Genomic DNA, 21,130 nt, shown 5'->3' with positions numbered 1-21,130 from the left:
GGTGCTAGTTTTCATCTATAAAGTCTTACACAACTTGGAACCATAATACCTGTCAGAATGTCTCTCCTGGCCAGAATCTACCCAGACACTATGCTCAACATCTGAGGCTTCCTCTGAAAGCCACCTCCAACACAGGCTTTGTTAGTGGCAATAAGGAGTGCCTTCGTATTGGTGGCCCAAATGATGAAACGAGCTCCCCAATTCTGTTATCTTGCTGGTGCCAGGTTAAAACAACCTTTTGAGGATCTTAATGGCCTTAATTGATTTTGGGGGTTTACTTATTTAGTTGTCTGGTTTATTGAATGTGTTTTTAAAATTGTTTTAACATTTTGTATCATACAAAAATTTTATAACTATTTTAAAACATATGTAAAATTCCAATAACTTCAGCAAGATCAAATCTGATCGATCCTGATTTAATTTATATGTCATCCCACTAGCCATAGGCTCTCTGTGCAGCTTACAACTTTTAAAGATGGGTAGAAATATAAGGAGAGCACATAAGAAAGTCCCAAAGAACTATAATTTCGCTTCTCCTAGGGGAGAGAGCTTCTGTTGTCCAGTTACTGCAATACCCTAATTCAAACTATACTAGAATGGGAGAAAGGTTGAAAAAAAAAAGCCCATCACGAAAGATGGTAAATGTATGGATGAATGTGCAAGAAGTGACATTCTTCCCACGTTCCCAAACCTACTAAACCGGCGTATATACATCCAAACCAGTGCAATATCTTTATTTAAAACTTTTGTAGACTGCCCCATTACCGAAGTCTCAGGACAGTTTAACAATAAAAAATGTAAGGGGAAAAATTAAAACACAGCGTCCTAAAATTTAGCCAATAATAAAACCCCACTTAAAACAGTCAGGTCTTAAAACATTGCAAAAATAACAAGGTTTGGCCTGGCGCCAAAAAATAAAGTATCTTTCCCTTCAGTGGTATCGAAACTGCAACCCTATGCATCCTTCTACGGAACTATTACTTCTGCAGATAGTGCCCATTATGCTTCTTTTGTATGTTGTTACCCTGTTTCATCTGTGCATTGTTCTATTTATGCATTATGCGCTATTCATCTATTCGCTTTTATTCATGCTGCAAGCCTCCCTGAGAACTTAGCTATAACGAAGGCGTCCTATAAATAACGAAAATACTTCTAACACTATAAAACATCGGGCTGCATCTCAGCAGTAGACATACGCGGGCAAGAAGGCCAGCGACTTCTACGAATGCTTTTCAAAATGACTCTAAAGCTCCGCGCACCGCCAACTTCCGTCGTTGGCCCCACCCACTTAAAAAAAACCCTCAATTGGTTACCTAGAATAATGGCGACGGCGTGTGTTTGTGACATCATCCGCGGGCGTTCGGTGGAGTGTGCTGGCTCAGCCCACGCGGGGCGTTCTCTTCCGCACGGAGAGGAATGGTCTGTGGTGGATCATGGCTCCCGCCGCTGTCGCGCCCGCCCTGCAGACCCCCGAGATTCAGTTCGCTCAGAGGCTGGCTGCGAACGAGAAACGGATTCGAGATCGAGCGCTGAAGAAGCTACGTGGCTATATCACTCTCAGGACCCAGAGTCCAGCGGGTAAGATCTGGGAGGAAGCACGTGGTGCTTGTAAGGCAAAGCAGTGTGCCGTGCCGTGCCGAGCCAAGCCGTGGATCCAATTGAGTTGCGAAGAAGGCGACATCTGTGAAAATATGCTCCCTGAAGTAATGGCAGGAATAAGTAGGCGTGAGGCGGGGGGGGGGGCATGTTGGTATGGGGGCAAGAGGAAAAAAGCACTGCCTGTTGGAGACCATAGAACTTTGGAGGGAAAGTGATAAATGAAGGGAGTTTTGGTCTGACTGGTCGGATGTTCTTATAATATTATGGGGCAAACAGGTATGGCAGGAGCTGTTGTTGGATGAACTTAAAAGTTTTCCTTTCTTTAATGCACAGTTTCCTTTTGATGCTTCAGGTAGTTTTACTCGAGAAGAGTTGCTAAAAATATGGAAAGGACTCTTTTACTGCATGTGGATGCAGGATAAACCCCTGCTGCAGGTATGTTTTATAAACAACATATATGTGCTGGAATAATAGAATTCTAAGATGCTGTAGAGCTTCATATGTTAATAGGCATATAATGTAAGTATTTCAGACTTGCATTGATTCAAGAGCCATTGAAGGGAAAACTAAAAATATCAGTGTGTATTTGTTATTAACCTTTTATAATCTTTCTCCTGAGGCAGTCCCCTGAAATGCTATTCAGAAGGTTGGGGTGACACTGCTGAATGGGATGAATTATGATAGTGGGTGAGGTGAATTGCCAAAAATTATGGAGAGTCAGTTCCATAAATAAAGCATCTATATCCCTGGATGGCAGATCTTGGATCTAACTCTGGATGCAGTTCTCTCTATATATGTGCAGCCCAATCTTATTCATGTTGACTTGAAAATAGATCCCATTTGTTTAATTGGTTATACTTCAAAAAAAGTGTAGGACTGGGATAGAAAGATCTCCAGTCTGTGGGCCAAATACAGCCTGTGGAGATTCATAATATGGACCACAAGCTTCTTGCACAGGCCTACCTCTTTATTCAGCTCTGGACAGGAAACCTCCACTCATCTCTGATCACTAATAGGAGCAGGGATTCCCCAAGAAAGTCTAATGTTCTTCGGCACAATGCAGAAGAACAGTCTCTTATCTCCAATAAGTGATCAAAGGTAACAGTGATTTGAAGGCATTGCAACTTTAAATACATTTACATTTTAGGATTGAGCTGTTCTTTGTATACTTGAAGCTGTTTCATTGGCATTTACTCCTAAGCAGACATGCATGAAGTTGTGATACCCTTTGTTTGCCTGAAAGCTATAGAACTTCAGCCTTAATCGTAGTGAGCTTTATTTTAGGTAAGTGAACACAGAGTTCAAACCTTATGCAGATATGGTTGACTATTATAGCTAGTCTCTGTGGCATTGCCTTTCTCATATATTCATAAAATATGGTAAGAATTTGTTTGATTAAAGCTGTAGGTTTGCATGTGCTTACCTGAGAATAAATTGCAATGAACTCAACACGGCCTTATTTCTGAATATTCACATTTGATTGGAATGTAAATACATATTCAAGTAAAATTACAATAATTTTATTTTCGATTTATATCCTGCCTTTTTCCTACAAAGGGCTCAAGGCAGCCTACATCATTCTCCTCCATCTTATCCCCACAACAACAACCCTGTGAGGTAGGTTGGGCTGAGAGTCTGTGACTGGCTCAAAGTCACCCAGTTGGCTCCATGGCTGAGCGGGGACTAGAACCCAGATCGTCTGAGTCCCAGTCCCATGCTCTTAACCACTACACCACACTGGCTCTCACTGTGATTTTTAAATCACTTCTTAAAATTCTGAGCTTGTTAAAGTAAAAAGTCACTCTCCTTTAATAGTTTATAGCCAAGTTAATACAGTAGTTAAAATAAACCAATTATTACCCAGCTACTAATAATTCATAGCCAGGGGGATGCATATATATTTCAAACTCGTCTCTACATCGGTCGTCAGAGTAATGATGAGGATACTTCTATCAATTATTTTTTTAGCATGCAGAATGCTTGATGATGGCTATTTTGAGCATTCTGACAACATCAGAAAATTAGCATTTTATTGATTTAAGTGAGGTTGAGATGCACAGACTTCCTCATGACTATGTGGCTGACTCGGATTTTGTCATTTGTGGATTTCAGGTTTAATAGACTATACTGCTAAAGAGTATTTAAGTGTTCAGTTTTGATATGCAATGCAGATCAGCGCTTCAGATTTGTGACATCAGTCTTTGTTGATCATGTACCCTGCTGTTGGATATAATTTTTTTCCATATAGCTAGTGTTTAATATTCTTGATTGCTCATCTCTCTGACTTGTGGGATATTTATATATCGAACTGCAACAAACTCAGTTGTAGCAGAGATAATGTTTTGACTTTATTAGTGCTTAAATTATGCAAGACTCCAAATGGCTTTTTATATTTATAGAGTGATTTAAAATTTCTGGAGGAGGCATATACTGAAAATGAAAATTTGATTTTGTTGCAGCATACGCTAAAAAAAAAGTATCCTTTTTTTAGGAGGAGCTCTCAAACAATATATCACAACTCGTTCATGTAATTGAGAACATGGCTGCTCGTAAGTAATTTTCTGTGTGTTTTCTATATATGTGAGGATTTCTAGCCAAGGCTGTTCCACATTATGTAGGGACACTGAAAATAAGACAGAATTTGATGTCTTGGAGATCTTTGTTTTCCAAACAGGCCAAGTTTCTAGCCCATGCGATTCCAGAGCAGAGTTTGAACAGCCATTATTTGGTACAGACTTGCATATCGAACATCATGCAAAGGACTCAAACAATCTCAGGATGAAATTCTTCTATATAATTCTATATAGACTATTAATGTTTTTACTCAGCCCCCTAATTTAGCTGATATGTGCAGAGTGACCATTCAGTCATTCTTGCACCTGCATAGAAGTAACTTTCAGCCACAGTTGCATCGCTATAGAAATTTTTGAGTTCCTTGTCCTATTGAGGACATACCATCACCTCAATCTGGGGAGATGAGAAAGATTAAGCCTTGCAAAATACAATGGGTGTGCCAGCTTTCTAATGCCATCCTTTGTAGTCTGCTCCCTCCTTCTACTGATCCTGGGGGCACATTGGCAACACTAAATTGCCTTCTCCTTCCCTCTAACCTCTTGCAGGCCTCTGCTTCACAATATCTGCTCTAGAGGGTTTCTGAAGCCTCTGGTACCTATTTTGAAGGTGCATGATAGGCTGCAGAAGGGTAAGAAATTGCCCTCCCTCCCAGTTTAGCTGATGGTGCTGTTTGTCAGCAATATTGGCTGCAACTCATAATTCACATTAAAGGTCTTGGACTTTCTTTGTATAGTATGCTTGAAGACTTGGAATTATAGGAGTCTTAATCCAACATATATTGAGGGCATCAGGTTGTGGGAGGATACTTTTTGTTGAGGCATTGCCTCTGGTCCCAGCTACCACTGACATGCAGCCCCTCACATTTCACCCCCCCCCCCAGGGAATGCCTTCCTCTACCAAAAAGTTCTTCCATATCCCTACTTTCAGCATGTTCTTTGCATCCTAGGATATATCTTAGGGAAGTTCAAACTTTTTTTCCCTTATGTATACAGTACTTATGAAAATATTTGAGGTGGAGTATTATTTTTAAAAAATCTTAAAAGAACTGATACATAGCTTGAAAAATATCTGTATTATTTTACTGCAGGGCATTTGTTTATTCAGACTTTTTGGCAAACCATGAACCGGGAATGGAATGGAATAGACAGACTACGCCTAGATAAATTTTACATGGTAAAAGTTAGCTCTTCTACTTCATGGTTTGAGTTTCCAAGAGTGAATAATGGTTTATCTGGTTTTGGTTCTCCCACTTCCCAGCACTGAAGTTCAGTCCCATCTTCATGATGCAGCAACTTCTAGATGTGTGACAATGATAACCATGATTTGTCAATGTGTCTGAACTGACATACTATAGTTTGAAAAACTCATTTCAAACCATGGTTTCCAATTCTGGGTTGGCAACTAATCTAAACCCATAGCCTGTTGATTCACACAAGCTATTTTTTTTAATAAGTTTTATTCTAAATAACCCTAATACAAAGAAAAACTAAAAACAACATCAGTCATCAGAAACATCAGACCTGCTGGGTCAGCCCCCACATTTTTTCTATTTATGAGAACTTAAAAACATATTTGAATCTATATGAAGTCCCGTTTCTCTAGCCAATAATAAAAAGAGTCCCAAGTTTGATAGAAATCAGTATCTTCTTTCTTCTTCAATGACAAAGTCAATCTGTCCATCACACAAGCTATTTTTAGATGATCTCATGATGCTGTAGTCTTGCCAGGGGGAGACCAAAATTACCCCATGGGCTCAACCCCACTCATCCATTCACGGACATTTGAAATGAGGATCCCAGTGTATGCATTTGGGAGGGGTTTAAATTGTGGTCCCACATGATTCTGAATTGTGTGGGGAAAGCCTGTATGTTTTAAGCAGTCTGCCTCAGACCTTCCCAGCAAGTTGTGTAGGTCCTGTTCTGCCCTTCACACACTTGTAATTGCATGTGGGGAAGAATGCCCCCAAAGTGCTATTGAGCCATAGTTACGGTTTCTTCATTTGCTGTCTAAATGGAGCCAGTGACAATGCTAGCATTGCTTCAGCACTTGTGTGATTGTTTCCTGGAAGTCTTCCAGAACTGTAGCCAACTTCTAGGCTAAACTGTATATTGATGCTGTAGGCCTTCAAGCCTTGTGCCAGAAATTGCCAGCCCTGAGCTTCAACATGAGAACAGATAAACACGTTCAAAAGAAATATCCAATGCCACCTTTCTAGAAATTTGACTTGACTTAAAGACGTGAAAGTCATACATTTGAATATTTTCCCATGCCAAAAATGGTGCACACAAGAAACTAGCCTGCCGTGGCCTTATCCCTGATATATGTGAGAATATATGTGTGATTCCCAAGCCTACATTTTAAAGTGGTACAGTCTCAGCACTGCTACATGATATTCCTCAATGTGTTAGGTCAGCTACCTTTGCCCAGGCAATTTCTGAATTATTGCAGTCCTCATGGAGAAAAGCTTGATTGTACAATGATATTCTCTGGCAGTATACATCTGTTGCAACTGCGTATCCTGTTGACATTAGTAGAACTTTATTTGCCCAGAATTTTAAGACTGGGCCATAAATCTATTCTGCTTAAGCAGAATCGGCTGTTCAAGTTTTTTGGAGGGTGAGGGAAGCACAGAGTCAGTCCTTGCTGTCCTACTCTTTACTTCTTCCATGTTCTGTTGGATGCCCATTGCGGACAGCCTTGTTGGATGGCAATCTCCAGTTACAATCTTGTACACCCTTACTCCCTTGTAAGTCCCACTGAGTGCAGTAAGTTTTAATTCTGAGTAGATATTGTGCTGGTAGTTAAAGTCTGTCTGTGGGACAAACTTGGTGATTTAATTTACAGCCCTTCCTGTGATTTGAAAAATTAAGATGTGTCTTTTCTCACCTAGCTGATCCGCATGATGCTGAGGCAGTCCTTTGAAGTACTGAAAAGAAATGGATGGAATGAAAGGTAGGTGACGCTTGGGGTAGAGTGTATGGATATTTGTATGTGTGCAAAAGAGCAACTGTTTTCACTCAGTGTAATTACTTGTGAATAAGCAGTGAAACACCTTTGGTTATGTCTGATAGACATTATGGGTCCTATACCAAAAGACTGTCTTATGCACATATTCTGTGTATGTTCATACCAAAGCCTGTTTTGTACAGACTTTCTCTGTATGTACTTTAGTGTAAGTTTAGTCTTTGTGTGTTCTGTTGTGGCTTCAACCGTATACATATTTACCTATGTGCGAGACCTCTTCAATGAGTAAGACAGCTGGGACTTACTTCTGGGTAAACATTCATAGGATTGTGCTGTTAACTTACCTTAAATCCCATACTTTGGCACGTTACTCAAAAATCAATCAAATGGCATTATTTGTAATTAGTGTACTACAAGTTATTCCCAAATATGCTCACCTAGAGTTACAGCTTCAGTATTAGGCAACAGATTTCTACTTTCATTTTTTTTAATGGCACCATCCTATGCATGTTTAGATAAAGCCCCACAACTCCTAGCATGCCTGACTTACATAATTAGCTCCTCCTGAAAATTTGGGCTTTTCAGTTATGTACCGTGAAGGCCTAGTGCAAAATGCTAGAGCGACCTTCACTAACCTGGTCTTTTCAGGTATGTTGGAGTACAATTCCCATAATCCCCTAGCCAGTATGCCCATTTGTAGTTGTAAACCAACACATCTACAGGATACCACATTAGGGAAAGCTTTCCTGGAACATTTATACAATTCTAAATGGCATTAGCAGTCCTACTAAGTCAGTGTTTTTAAAACTAAGTATGATGGCACCTTTTAATATGTCACAGTATTGGAATAGTTTTTTTTTCTCAGAGGATTTGTTATTAGTAAGAAATCTGGATTCAGAGTAGCTTGCCTCTGTTGTTTAGTGCTACTAAACTCTATTGTTTAGTAGCACTAAACAATATTTAACAACTGGCACAATACCATATAGTGTAACAGAACTGAATGGACTTCTTTCCACCCTCCATTTTTTCCAGTCTTACTGAGACATTTCTGAACATGCTAATGAAGGAGGTGCTTAACCCAGACACCAGTGCTGCCATTGGGGTCAAATTACATTTCATCGACATCTATCTGGAAGAGCTGGCTAAAGTTGGGGCTAAAGAGGTAGGCCACAACATGGCTGCAAACTGCAGCACCATAGCACAAGTCTTCTCTTTAAAAAGCGTTTAAAACCAGCAGGGTCAATTCTTTGTCACAGAAGGATGTGAAACCCCAGTTTACTTTCCTTGTTTGTGTTGCTTTTGCTTAGGTTGTCCACTATAATACTGTATTATTCTTGCACAAATTGCATGCTGCACAAGTAATATAACCAAATCTTCCCCTCAGATCATGTTGTAAGTTACCAACCTGTTCAACTTTGTATGTCTTAGTGATCTGTATAATAATTATTTATTATACTGATGTCCTGCTTTTTTCCTGCAACTAATCTCAGGTAGCTTACATAATTCTTCTCTCCGTTTTATTCTCACAACAACCCTGGAATGTAGTTTAGGCTGAGAGTTAGTGACTGACCCAAAGTCTCCCATTGAGCTCCATGGCTGAGTGGGGACTAGAAGCCAGATCTCCTGGATCTCAGACCATCTCTCTAACCACTAGTTGTAATACTAGTTTGGATGTATATAGTAGGTGGGAAGAGTATTCTTTTGATGTAGTTTTCTATTTTTTCAATAAATATCTTATAGTTTGTCTTATTTTGACAAGCTACATGAAAAAGGCCCAACACAGTACATAATATCATTGTACTGTTCATAATATAAGTGCCAACTGATACGGGAAGACCTGTCATATGTAATGCAAACACCTGCTGATTCTGACAGTATTTTAATTGGTGATAATAGAATAAATGCATCCCATTTCTTCTTGTTTTCCTCATCATAGGCTTAAAGCAACATTATGCAAGTAGACATTGGCTCAGTGGGAATTTCCTTTTCATTCTTTCTCCAGCACACTCTTCGGATCTGTTCCAGAAGGCTTTCCAAACCTATAGAGCAGATTTGGGGTGTGTGCAGAGGGGTGGAAAAATGTGATCCACCAGCGCAGTCTGTTCTGCTTATGGAAGGACACTATTATCTAAAACCCCATATTTTGGCTGTTGAACACTAGATTCCAGTTTGAATCATTTCAGTAGGTGCTATCTGCCAGTATTTCTCTGTCCTTGGGCAGGGAAAGAAAAAGAGAGCATTTGCTTTCTGTGAATATAATTGTAGGCATAGATGATTTTTTCCCTCTGCAATCTACTGTAATGGCTCTTCCCCAGAAGCCAAAGGCTAGCGGAGTAGAAGAACCAGGTTGAAGCAGAATTAACTCTTGTGTTTTATTCTTACAGCTCACAGCAGACCAGAATCTCAAGTTTATTGAACCATTCTGCAAAATTGTTGCCAAGACCAAGGAGTACGTTCAGTAACTGGATTTTGCTATTTAAGTTGGTTCTAGTAGATTGTCTGTGCACGCACGTCAAATAGTGTCTGAATAGTCATATGGGAAAAAAGAAACATAGCCCAGCCACAGAGGGTGACTGTGACACATTCTTTGTGAGGAAGGCTAGCTAGCTTTTGTGTGCTGGAAAATGAAAGTATGTGTAACTATGGGAACCACATCAATTTCTTTCTAGTGATAATAGGAAAACCAGTACTTGAGCCTCTGTATGCTGCTGGTGCTACACTGTTCAGAACATTAGAAAAAAGATTGGATGAATTGATAGCTCTTGATTAAAAATTCATGGAGTTCCTTTATTTTTGGCAATTCCCAAAGCCTTACTTGTGGAAGAGTAAGCAGTAGACCAGTAAATTTGCAAACCTTTCTGATACTCTTTCCTCCCTTCCTTCAATTGCTCAGTCATCTCGTACTGCAAGCTGTTGTCCACGGGATCTTTGAGGCCATTGTGGATCAGTCACCATTTGCCATAGAAGATTTAATGAAAGAACTGACTGCTGCTGGTGATGAGGAGGTATCAGAAGATGATGAATGGAGTGATGATGAGGACAAGCTGATGGCCAAAGGTAAGCACCTAGCTCCTGTGATCTTCTCCAGTAATCTCTAGAGCAAATTACTGCCATGCATTCTATGTAGGGGTGGGTGCCTTTGAAGAGTGTTCAAGAACTTCAGTTAGTTTAAACTGCAGCACCTAATTATAGTGATACTGTGCTGAGGGAACAAGTAACACCTGTGCTGAAGGATTCGTATTGATTCCAGTTATTTGTTCCAAACACAATTAAAAACATTGGTGGTGTTACTATTTATTTCATTTCATTTCTAGCCGTCCCATAGCCAAAGCGTCTGGGTGGTTTAGAACAGTGCATAAAAGAAAACAAACAAATACAGTGCAACTTTCATAAAACAAAACACTATTAAAATTATTTTAAAATGGCTAAAACATACAGTAAAAAAAAGAACCTGAAAAGGAAAAGTATATGTTGGATAACCCTCTCAGGCCCCTGGGAAACCAAGCACACAAAAGATCTTTAAAGCCCTCGGCATAAAGGGCTGTCCTGCCTTCGCACTGAAAAGGTAGCCAGATTGGCACCAGGTGGGCTGCAGCAGGGGAGTTCTTCCACAGATGGGAGGCCACTGCAGGGAGAGTCCCTCCCCCCTACCCCTACTGGCACCCTCTGAGCATCCCTTGAGGTGAGCACAAAGAGGAAGGGCCCAGGGGTTGAGCATAGCGTCCAACTAGATTGCGGTTGGGTGGTTCTCCAGCAGGTATTGTGGTCCCAAGCTGTCTAAGGCTTTATTGGTTAAAACCAGCACCTTAAACTGGGTCTAGAAGCAAACAAGCAGGCAATGCAGGTAGGGCAGAACCAGTCTTATATGTTCATTCCCACAGGTCCCAGTTACTATTCTGGCTGCCTCATTCTGCATAAGCTGCAGCTTCTGAACTGTCTTCAGGAGCAGCCCCAGATTGAGTGCATTGCTGTAATCTAATTTAAAGATTATCAGAACATAGTTTAAATTGTTAATCTAGCTTATCACTGTAGGGGTGCAGCTGGACAGCCAGCCAAAGTTGGTAGAAGGCATCTGAGCCACTGAAGCCACCTGAGCCTTAAGTGAAGTGTCCTGGTACAAACCTGATCATTCCAGTCGAGTGCAACCTCACCTAGAATAGGTTGAACACCTTCCATCTGGTCAAGGGAACCACCCACCAACAGCATCTTGGTCTTGTCTGAATCATGGCTCAGTTTGTTGGCTCTCATTCAGTCCATTGTTGTAGCCAGGAACCCGTTTAGCATGTTCACAGGCTCACCTGCTGAAACAGAGTTGTGTGTTACCAGCATACTGATGGCAGCACACTCAAATGCTGGATGATCCCACTCAGGCATTTCATGAAAATAATAAACAGAAAGGAGACAGAACAGACCCTGAGGAACTCCGTGCTGGAGAGAATATGGGACTGAAACTTATTCGCCAAGCACTACATTCTGCAGACAGCCCTCCAGGTAGAAGCGGAACCACTGCAATACAGCGCCACCAACTTCCTGCTCAGAGAGTTGTCCCTGGAAGTACTGTGGTTGGAAAGCCAAAGTTCATGGATAAACAGGGTCACACTCTCCCTGTCTCTCTCCCAGCATAGGTCATCATACAGGGTGACCTGCACCAAAAACAGGTCTGAACCCTGACTTGTCACTACCAGCTTGCAAGACTGGGAGATTAGATGGATTCATGGAAGACAAGGCTTTTGATAGCTACTTGTTATGATGAATATATGTTACTTCCAGTATCAGAGGCAATATTTATATATCAGTTGCTGGAGAACATTAGTTGAAAGGGACTATTGCATTCATACCCTACTAGTGAGCTTCAGAGAGGAATGAGGGGGCTACTGTGTGAACAGTAGAACATCTACTAGATGGACCTTTGCTCTGATTCACCGTGATCATGTTCTAAATCCTGTGTCCAGCTTTTTTTAAAAAAAGCTGCCTTCTTGCACACCAGTTGCCTTGTTCTCTGCTTTGCACTAAGCTTATTTGTAGTGGTTTCTCTTTGAGTTCTATCTTAATCATTGCCTGGACTAGCCTTCCCCAATCTGAGGTCCTCCGGATGTGTTGACTGCCATCCTGAACCATCATGACCATTGGTTGAGGATGGTGAAAGTTGTAAGTCATCACATCTGGAGAGTACCAGGGAAGGTGAAAGCTGCTAAGGAAGGCTGGCCTAAATGAAGAAATGGAACCTTCTTTCTTCCAGCTGGATACTAGAGACCTTCCCACTGAGTCTGGGCAAAGGGGTTCATTGATAGAGTTACTAGAGGATTTTCTCTTTCTTCGATCTGCCATACAAAGTTTGTATACCCTTTTCTGCTGTAGTTGGTTACACCATTTTAGGGTATGTGTATCACATAACATGTCAATTTAAATAGGTATAGTTTTTTATTGTTGTTGATAGATAAAACAGTTGTGCCTGTTTCTCCGTTATCTGGAATGTTGGCCTCCTTGATCTCAATTAAGTCTCTTCCCTATTCTGTATTGAGTGCTCCAGGTCTTCACAGTGCTTGTTAAATGTGCTGTTTGTTTTTGGTGTAGGCAGGGGCTTGTCAAACAAATCCCTGCTAGGCTCTGAGACTGAAGATAACCTTTTTGAAGATGCAGAAGATAATATTGGGCCTGTTCTCCAGGTAGGTGTTGTCACAGGCAAAGTACTAAATGGTCTAGGGTTTGAACACTAATGATTTCCTTATTGAACCTGATCAATAAAGGCAACTGTCTTTTGAACTCCTCCAGATTAATATAAAACTACTCAATGGGAGCTTTTTCTTTGGAAATTGGAAGACTTCCATACTACAATATCAGCTTTAAACTTAGACTAAATTGCTGTTTCTCTGTCTGCAAAACATGAGATACCAATGTCTCCTGGGTAGTTTTGATTGTACTGACCAGCCATGGAAGCTGGTGGCTCCAATAGCAGCAGGATAGTGGATCAACTCTGAGTTTCTGTCTGAACCTTCATCTATGTGCTAGCACCAAAATAGGATTCTGTGCCATAAATAGCTCCGTAAGAATTCCAATTGGATAGACCACCCTATTGACATTACTCAGCCACTGCTGTTGGCATGTAAACAAGGTACAGAAGGTCAGACCCAAGATTTAAGTCTGGGTCTTTGAGGTTCCCTATAAAGTTCCATATCCTTTCCCCAGCCATTGACTTTTGGGTTTTTGTGCAGCTTTTCCCCCATTCTAAAAACTATAGTGCTGTTTTTGTCTCTGCTCCTGCCCATTATTCATATATGACCTCTTCCCTGCACCTGAGAGCATCCACATAAAGCAGAAAGAGTAGATAAGTTTGAGCAACCCTGAGCTAAATGAATAAATATTGCTGATCAGAATTGCTGTAATGCATCTCTTTTTATTTGACAGTTCGATTATAAAATGGTTGCAGACACACTATTTGAATTGGCCAGCAGAAAAAATACACCTACTTTTAACAGAAAGCGCCTCTACAAAGTGATTAAAAAGTAAGTTCTGTAAATACAGATTCTGAATTACCAGTATAAATTATTTTTCCTTCTGCATCTTGTCATGCATCCCAGTTTTTTCACCCAATAAATACAATCCAGGAGCAACACAACTTTTTATCATTTGTTTTCCAGATTTCAAGACCTTGCAGAAGGTAAGATTTGCGCATCTTTTTTTCAGTTTTGTTTCCCATGAAGAATTGTACAGTATCAGAAGAGCTGGGGGAGGGCTTCATATGTATAGGGCATTTACTTGGTCTCTTTTATCTTGGAAAGAATATTATCCATGATTTTTCCATTTCACAGCAGAGCGAGGTAGAAAATCAGATTACAGTATGTGATGCTTTACATGGGCCATGTTCCTTGGAGGGGATGTGGGGAAATTGTCCAGGGCCACATGACCATAATGGGTGGGACCAAAGCTGGACATGGGTGCCCTCCCCTTTTCCTCTTCCTACCTAGCAGGCTGCCCAGCAGAGACAGATCACTCTTGTCAGAATTGATTGCTTTCAGAGGATTTAGGAAGGCAAGCCAATGGCCGCAGCTTGACTACTTCTGTGGTACAGTTTGGATAAATGAGAAGGAACTAGCCGTCCTCTTTAAACAAACATAATTTGTTTGTCTTATAAAATAGCAAAAAGTGTGCACCGGAACTAATGTTTCACAATCAGTAAAGGATCTTCAAAATAATGTTAGCCTTGGGACAGCTCTTATTCAAATATTCTCTCACATCAGGGGCTTTTCCACAAGATGATTTTCCTGAAGATGTTTCGACAGATGAAGATGATGATACTTTCAGCAGGAGAAAGTGCAAATGGAAATCTGGCAAACCTTTAGATCAGTCTAAGCTGGAGAAAGCCGGTAAGGGCGAGAACTGCTGGCAGCAATTTAGTCAATCTTCTACTGTATGTTGCACTTTGCTGAAATTTAGCTCCAACCTACTCAGTAGTGTTAGATTTGCACTTTTGGGGGGTAACTGACTGGCTTTTCTTAATTTTATTCCTGTACTGCTCAGTAGCTGAAGCTGTCTGGATGGTTCACAACTGCTCATAAATATAGGTTCAATATTTAAAAAGGCAATAAAATAAATACAATAGTACACAGAAGGTGCAGAAAAAATAGAAAGGGTACAGAGGAGGGCAACGAGGATGATTCAGGGACTGCAGGCAAAGCCCTATGGGGAAAGATTGAGAGAAGTGGGCTTGTTCAGTCTTGAGAAGAGAAGGCTGAGGGAGGGGGACATGATATTCCTCTGTAAGAAGCTCAAAGGCTGTCGCAAAAAGGAAGGTCAAGATGTCTTGTTGCCGATACCAGAGTGCAGGACATGGAATAATCAGGTCAAGTTGCGACAACCCAGATTCAGGCTAGCTATCAGGAAAACTTTCCTCATTGTCTGAGCGATACAACAGTGGAACCAGCTGCCTAGAGAGGTGGTGGGCTCTCCCACACTAGAGACATTGAAAAAGAAACTTGACAGTCATCTGAGTTGGTTGATGTAAATTGGTGACCTGATGACCTTCATGGCCCCTTCCAACTCTACTATTCTGTAATTCTTTATCACAAAATTCCAATATACATTTAAAACAGCTTATTAAAACAGTTGACATGTCCTATCATATGTTAACTCCCTAGGAGTATAGGGTAATACTCCACTGTAACTGGAGCTGGAAAGGTACAGTGTTGGCACCAAGCAGACTTCAGTGAGTACTGGCAGGGCAGTACTGAGAAGGCCATCCTTGTTGTCGCTCTCCAAGCTGCCCTTGGAGATGGTATACCTAGGAAATCTTCAGAAATAGATTACGGTATCTGAAATTTACTATAGTGAGAGTGCCTTTACTGGAAAAGAGAAATACCTATTACTGTTGTACTATGAGCATTAACTGGAAGGAGTAGACTACAGGCGGACTCAGGTTTAATTTAATTTGGAAAATCAGCCACAGTGGGGGTGATGATAATTTCATTATAATCATTACATTATTAACATTGTTACAAGCCAAGATCCCTGTTAGCACCAGATGCAATAATTTATTGTTTTTCTGTTGGGATGAGACCAGTGGCTCCTTTTTCTCAACATCTCAGAGTGGCTAAAGCAAAACCTCTGAGAGATGGCAACAAACAGGACCTAATGGCAGTATGGATCCCTTTATATTAATAGTACACCCAGCACCCAGAAGCCATTTTTGTTTCCTTGCTTTATATAAAATACGGCTGGGAGGCTTTCAGGATTTGGTGGGCTACATTGCCCTTCCAGATTTCATGGGAAGAGGCACCAACAGCACTATTTCAGCTGCTACTATAATACTGTGGCAGCAAAAAGGGTGGTGGGGCAAAAGTAATCTTACAAAAAGAATCACATTTCTTGAAAACTTTCAGAAGTACAATTCTGTTTTTAAACAAGGTGTGTGCACCTCACTTGCCTTGTTTTCAAGAAGTAACACTATTTTTGTTGTTATTTCTGTTGCACTGCAACATATTTGGAAGGGAGGGTGCAAAAAAAGCTATGAGGACTACATATGACTCACAGGCCAAATGTTACACATCCCTCGTTTAGAAATTAGAGTTGTTTTCCCAACTCACAGCATAAGAAGCTGTCTCTCAGTGGCTTGTTTCTTAATTTTACCCCTTCTTAATTTGTCTTGACAGAGAACACTAGCAACAGAAAAGACTGTACTGAGGAAGAAGAGAACAATACAGGAACACAGAAGAAAAGGAAGAAACGAAAAAGGAAGGCTAGTCAGATAGATGACACTTGCACAGCTACTGGAAGTTATGAGAAAGCACCAGTCAATGTAGGCAAATCCAAAGAGCCAAGCCAAGATACTGAATTATCAACTAGTAAGAAAAGGCAAAAAAAATCTTTAAGTATGAATGTCAATGAAGCTGGCTCCTTAGCAACTCCCATTGGAGGGCTCAGTGATAATTCGACATTGAAATCACTGCCATGTTTGGTAAACAGTATAAAGAAACAGCCAAAGAAGAAAAATGGCAGCCCCCAGAAAGTTCCTGTCAAAATTGCCCATCAAAATGGAGGCGCTAATGTTATTACTGCAGAGGATCTTGGTCACTGTGCTACAGTAGGTCATGACTGTGAAGTGCCGAAGAAGAAATGGAAACCAGAGCTTGGGATGATCACTGGGAACAGTTTTCCTGACGAGGCGGTTCAGCAGTCAGAGTTGAAACCCTTTGTGGAGTCAGAATCCACAACGCTTCATAAAGTGAAGTTGAAAAAAAACCAAACATTGGGGAAGTTGGTCAAGATTAGATGTTCCAAACAGAAAATAATTGGCTTAAGAAAGCAAAGGAAAATAAAGGAAGTCCAGAATTCCATAGATGAAAATGAACTTCAAGTTGCAAACAAGAAAAACAGAAGTGATGTAAGTAGATCCTGTTCTGCCCTAATTTTTTTACCACTTGTAGCCACTTCAACAAACCAGGAGATTGGTGGGCCACTTGAAAATTAATAGATGCCTTCTCAGGCCACAGTAGACAGTTTATGAGGCTGTGTGGTCCGAGGGTCTCCTTTATCCAAACCACATGTTCTGTGAGGATTTTACCTCAAACAGCCAAGCTTACATTCCAGATCGTTCTGCTCTCTGTTTGGAATATGTGTTCAGTGCATGGTTTCACTAGCGAAAAGCAAGAGAGCCTCCAGGTGAGGATGTAGAAAATCTTAGCTAGCTAGCTAAAGAAAAGCTCCATTCCAAATTAATCATGTTTCTTTTTGAGTACTTGGCTATTTTCTGAAATTAAGAGCTGAAAGCATTTACTCTTGCTTGGGTGGTTAGTTACACACTTGCATGAGCAAATGGCCTGCTTCTTTTTTATGAAATAATTTAAATCTAGAATTTTGCATTCTTCTGTTTAAAATTATTTTTATTATGTATAATTTTATAAATCAGTATCTACCAATTACAAAAAGGAGAGTTCACCAAATCATCTTAATGCAAAAATTTTGCACAGGCTTTATTAAATTTGTTCTTCAGAATTCCCCAAATGGCAACTAATTGGCCCTAAAATCACATTTTGCTCTGTATTTTTTTGCCTTGTGTATGCCCTCTTAAGGAAATGTTTCAATATCAGCAAATGTAAAGTGATGCAAGTTGGAGCAAAAGAATCCTCCAAAATTCCAGTGTATAAACAATCTGATCAGATCAGAGTTCAGTGGCTAATGAAGAGATCTTAGTTGTAGCAGACAACTTGATGAAAATACCAACCCATGTGGCTGCTGTGGAAAAAGCAGACCCCATGTTAAGCATGATTAGGAAATAAATCAAAAATAGAACTGTTAATATCATGGTGTCCTTAAAAATCTGTGGTGTGATAACATTTGGAATGCTGTGTATAGGGTCACCACAACTAAACAACAATATTGTAGAGTTGGAAAAAATGCAGAAAAGAGCAGTAAAAGTAACCAGGGCTGAAGCCACGTGTCTACAGGGAAAGGCCAAGGACTGCTTACATTAACAAAAAAGGCGAGTAGGTGGGGGAGACATGGAGCTACACAGAACTATGCTTATTCTAGAGAATGAAGATGGGGAGAACTTCCCCCATCCCATAATATTAGAAACTACGCTCATCTCATAAAGCTGATGGGTGGAAGATCCAGGACCAATAAAACAAAGTACTTTACACACTGCATAGTTAAGCAACAGAACTCGCTTCCATGAGATCTAGTGATGACCACCAATTTGCATGGCTTTAAAAGAGCATTGGACAAAGTCATGGAGAAGAAGCCTATCAACGGCAGCTAGTTCTGACGGCTGCACGCTGCCTCCAGTGTCAAGGGCAGTAGGTACACCAGCTGCTGGGAAACATGAGTGGAAGATTTAGGTTTCCTGTAGGCGGCCGATTGACCACTGTGTCAACAGAATGTGGGACTAGAGGGATCCAGCATGGCTGCTGTTCAGTTCTTAAGAAGTACACTTGGCCATTGCCACAAAATCTATACTGTTGGTATATCTCAAATGTGAAATTTTAGCCAACTTTCAGTATTTGAGACATGTGAATCTAGCAGCTATTACAATATAGCCAGTCAGTTTGTAATTATTTTTATGTATATAGCCTTTAGTAAAATTCAAATGAAAAAATAATGGCTCTTATAGCATAACCATTATAGTTACCTTTTTCAAAAACATTCTGGAAGTGGATATGTCCATTACATATGATCAAAATCACCACTTCCATAATCAAGGGCTGTAATTCTTAATTGATGTTGTTTATTATCACAAGAGTTTGACACCTTCTTATCATTTTGAAATCATTTTCTCTAATATTTACATATAAATAACTTTTATTTCCACTCGGCCACAAATATTCTGAAACTTGCATATAAATACAGTCTTTTATATGCTGTACTCATCTTGTATATATTCTTACCTGATCCATTTCCCATTAGAACGGATAGTATTTTATATGAGAGATATTTAACATAAGAGGTATATGCATTAGTACCCTTTCAAATTCTGTAACTTTATTTAGTTAACTGATAGAAGTGCCTCCTCTCAAAATTTGGAAATAGTCAACCCATAAGAAATGTCCAACAACCCATCTGTTTTTTATTTCATTATAATCTGCTATGCCATTGACTGCTGCTTGGACCTTTTATATCAGTTTTGGCATCTTTTTCCCCAATCAAAAACATTTTGAACCTTCTTTATTAAATTCAGGATTGTCTACAAATGATGCTAATAAGTTAGGTTTATTATGGTTGTATATTTATTCCCAGTTCTAATAAGATACAATGTAAAATATGTTTCTATGGAGGGGTTTGCAATTATTTTTTTAATCATGATATACCTATAATAAATTGTGTAATGCTACATTTGTAAGCCTATTCAGAACTTGCTATTCTGGAAGAGATGCCTTTTATTCAGTCAGTTAGCCAGTTAATATAGCTTGCATAATACATTTTATATTGATACATCCAAAACTTTTCATCTGTCCAAATTAATGCCCTTACCCTTAGCTTTTGATTTTTTTATTCCTTGCATAGAGTTGGAAGTAAATGGACTTTTTTAAAGAGATCTTTACCAAAAGGGGGTTGTGTTTTGTATTTGTGTTTTCTGGCTTTTAGGACTTGTTCCTTCTTCCAAACTGCCTTTGTACTATCCATTCTCTCCCTTGAACTGCCAGACATAGTATTAGGGCTGGTTCCCATGTTTGAAAGGGAGAACTGCTGTACGCACCCAAGTGCATGGGCCCATAATTCCACCTGGTGGGTAACATTTGATAGGGCTGTATGGAAAAGAGACATGGTAGTCATGGACAAACACCGTACTATGTTTGGTGCATTATGTTTGGTGCATTATGTTGCATACATGTTGGTGGAGTAGGCAAAGCAGGCTATTTCTCCACCTATTTCTGGTTCTTAAATGTGTGATTCAGTCCCATGTCAGATGTTCTCTGTGGTATTAACAATTCTTTTAACATTTTTCATTCTGTAAGTGATGCTGTTGCTAATCCAAATGCCAAAATTAAGCATTTCGTTATCACACCCTGACTGCACCAGTGCTATCCTATACCCAGCAGCTCATTTATTCCTATGCAGGAAACTGGTGTTGCTGCCTTTCTGCTGAAGAAGAAGGATAAGGAAGGGAATGCCTTTGTGAAATTTGAAAAGACAGCATTACCAAAGCCAACGTTTTTTAGAAAAGCCAAAGGGAGCATTACCTCTATGCAGGTACAGTAACACTGCCCAAGTCTGTGGCTTGAGGATTTCTGAAATAGGTTGTTTGATTGCCTTTGAGATTTTGCAGGCTAGAGAAATTGCCATGGACTACCAAGCATTGTTGACTGGGAACACAGCATCTCTGTTCTTCACAAAGGGCAGTATTAATATGCTAATAGTGGGTTCTGCCAACACAACAGAAAGCTAGTGGTTGTTAAAGCAATCAGAAATGAATAGAAATGCTTATTTCTGGGATGTGGCAGGGATCTCTGCTAACTTGTCCTAATCCGGAAACAAGCATTTCTACTCATTTCTGGGGTTCCTTGGTGAAGCACCAGGTCCTTGTTGTGCTAGTAGGAGTCACACAATGAGTGGGAATGCAGTGACCTCACTGGATCCTGCCCAGGGGCTTTTCTTCCTGGCAAAATAGTCACTGAATGCTGGCCTACATGATACCATGCCTGTGGAACTGATTGATTACTGGAGTAACTGCTATCTCAGCCATGGTTACTATAGAATTTGTTTTTATATTGTTTATATTTCATGGACGAGGCTATCAGTGGCTACTAGCCTTGGTGGCTGAGTGCTACCTTTTTTTTTTTTTTTTACCAGAGATGGCATGTCTGTATATACCAGTTGTTGAGGATTCTGCTTGGGGGAACCTATGAACAGCTTGTTTGCTACTGTGTGTATGAAGTGGTGGACTAGGTCAGGGGTCGGCAACCTTAAACACTCAAAGAGCCATTTGGACCCATTTCCCACAGAAAACAGAACACCGGGAGCCACAAAACCCTTTTGACATCTAAAATGAAGATAACACTGC

The 21,130-nt window shown here is 40.2% G+C and overlaps 2 protein-coding genes across 7 annotated transcripts in view; one reads left to right on the top strand and one right to left on the bottom strand.

Annotated features, from left to right (window-relative positions):
- LOC123029362 (heat shock transcription factor 2 binding protein) overlaps positions 1-1,240 on the bottom strand; it is a 38,553-nt gene extending 37,313 nt beyond the window's left edge. Inside the window, exon 1 of the mRNA XM_044442278.1 lies at positions 1,197-1,240. The gene's annotated coding sequence lies outside the window, so the exon portion shown is untranslated. The remainder of the gene's footprint in view (positions 1-1,196) is intronic.
- A 132-nt stretch (positions 1,241-1,372) lies between these two features.
- The window catches only part of RRP1B (ribosomal RNA processing 1B), a 26,401-nt gene continuing 6,643 nt past the window's right edge, over positions 1,373-21,130 (top strand). For 2 of the 6 annotated variants that reach the window (XR_006415909.1, XR_006415910.1), the window contains exons 1-14: positions 1,373-1,578; positions 1,952-2,034; positions 4,091-4,148; positions 5,261-5,346; positions 7,064-7,125; positions 8,170-8,299; positions 9,522-9,586; positions 10,031-10,194; positions 12,712-12,803; positions 13,543-13,640; positions 13,776-13,795; positions 14,376-14,501; positions 16,284-17,014; positions 20,188-20,319. Coding sequence is in view for 4 of the 6 variants with exons in the window: in XM_044442317.1 (XP_044298252.1) it covers positions 1,434-1,578; positions 1,952-2,034; positions 4,091-4,148; positions 5,261-5,346; positions 7,064-7,125; positions 8,170-8,299; positions 9,522-9,586; positions 10,031-10,194; positions 12,712-12,803; positions 13,543-13,640; positions 13,776-13,795; positions 14,376-14,501; positions 16,284-17,014; positions 20,188-20,319 (1,992 nt within the window). In the remaining 2 variants the exon portion in view is untranslated. The other 4 variants (XM_044442317.1, XM_044442319.1, XM_044442318.1 and 1 more) reach the window with 4 other exon arrangements.

This window comes from Varanus komodoensis, unplaced genomic scaffold, assembly GCF_004798865.1.
Source record: "Varanus komodoensis strain SLA01 unplaced genomic scaffold, ASM479886v1 scaffold4, whole genome shotgun sequence".
Taxonomy (NCBI): Eukaryota; Metazoa; Chordata; class Lepidosauria; order Squamata; family Varanidae; genus Varanus; species Varanus komodoensis.
The sequence above is the reverse complement of the archived record's forward strand: the minus strand, read 5'-3'. Positions and strand labels throughout refer to the sequence as shown.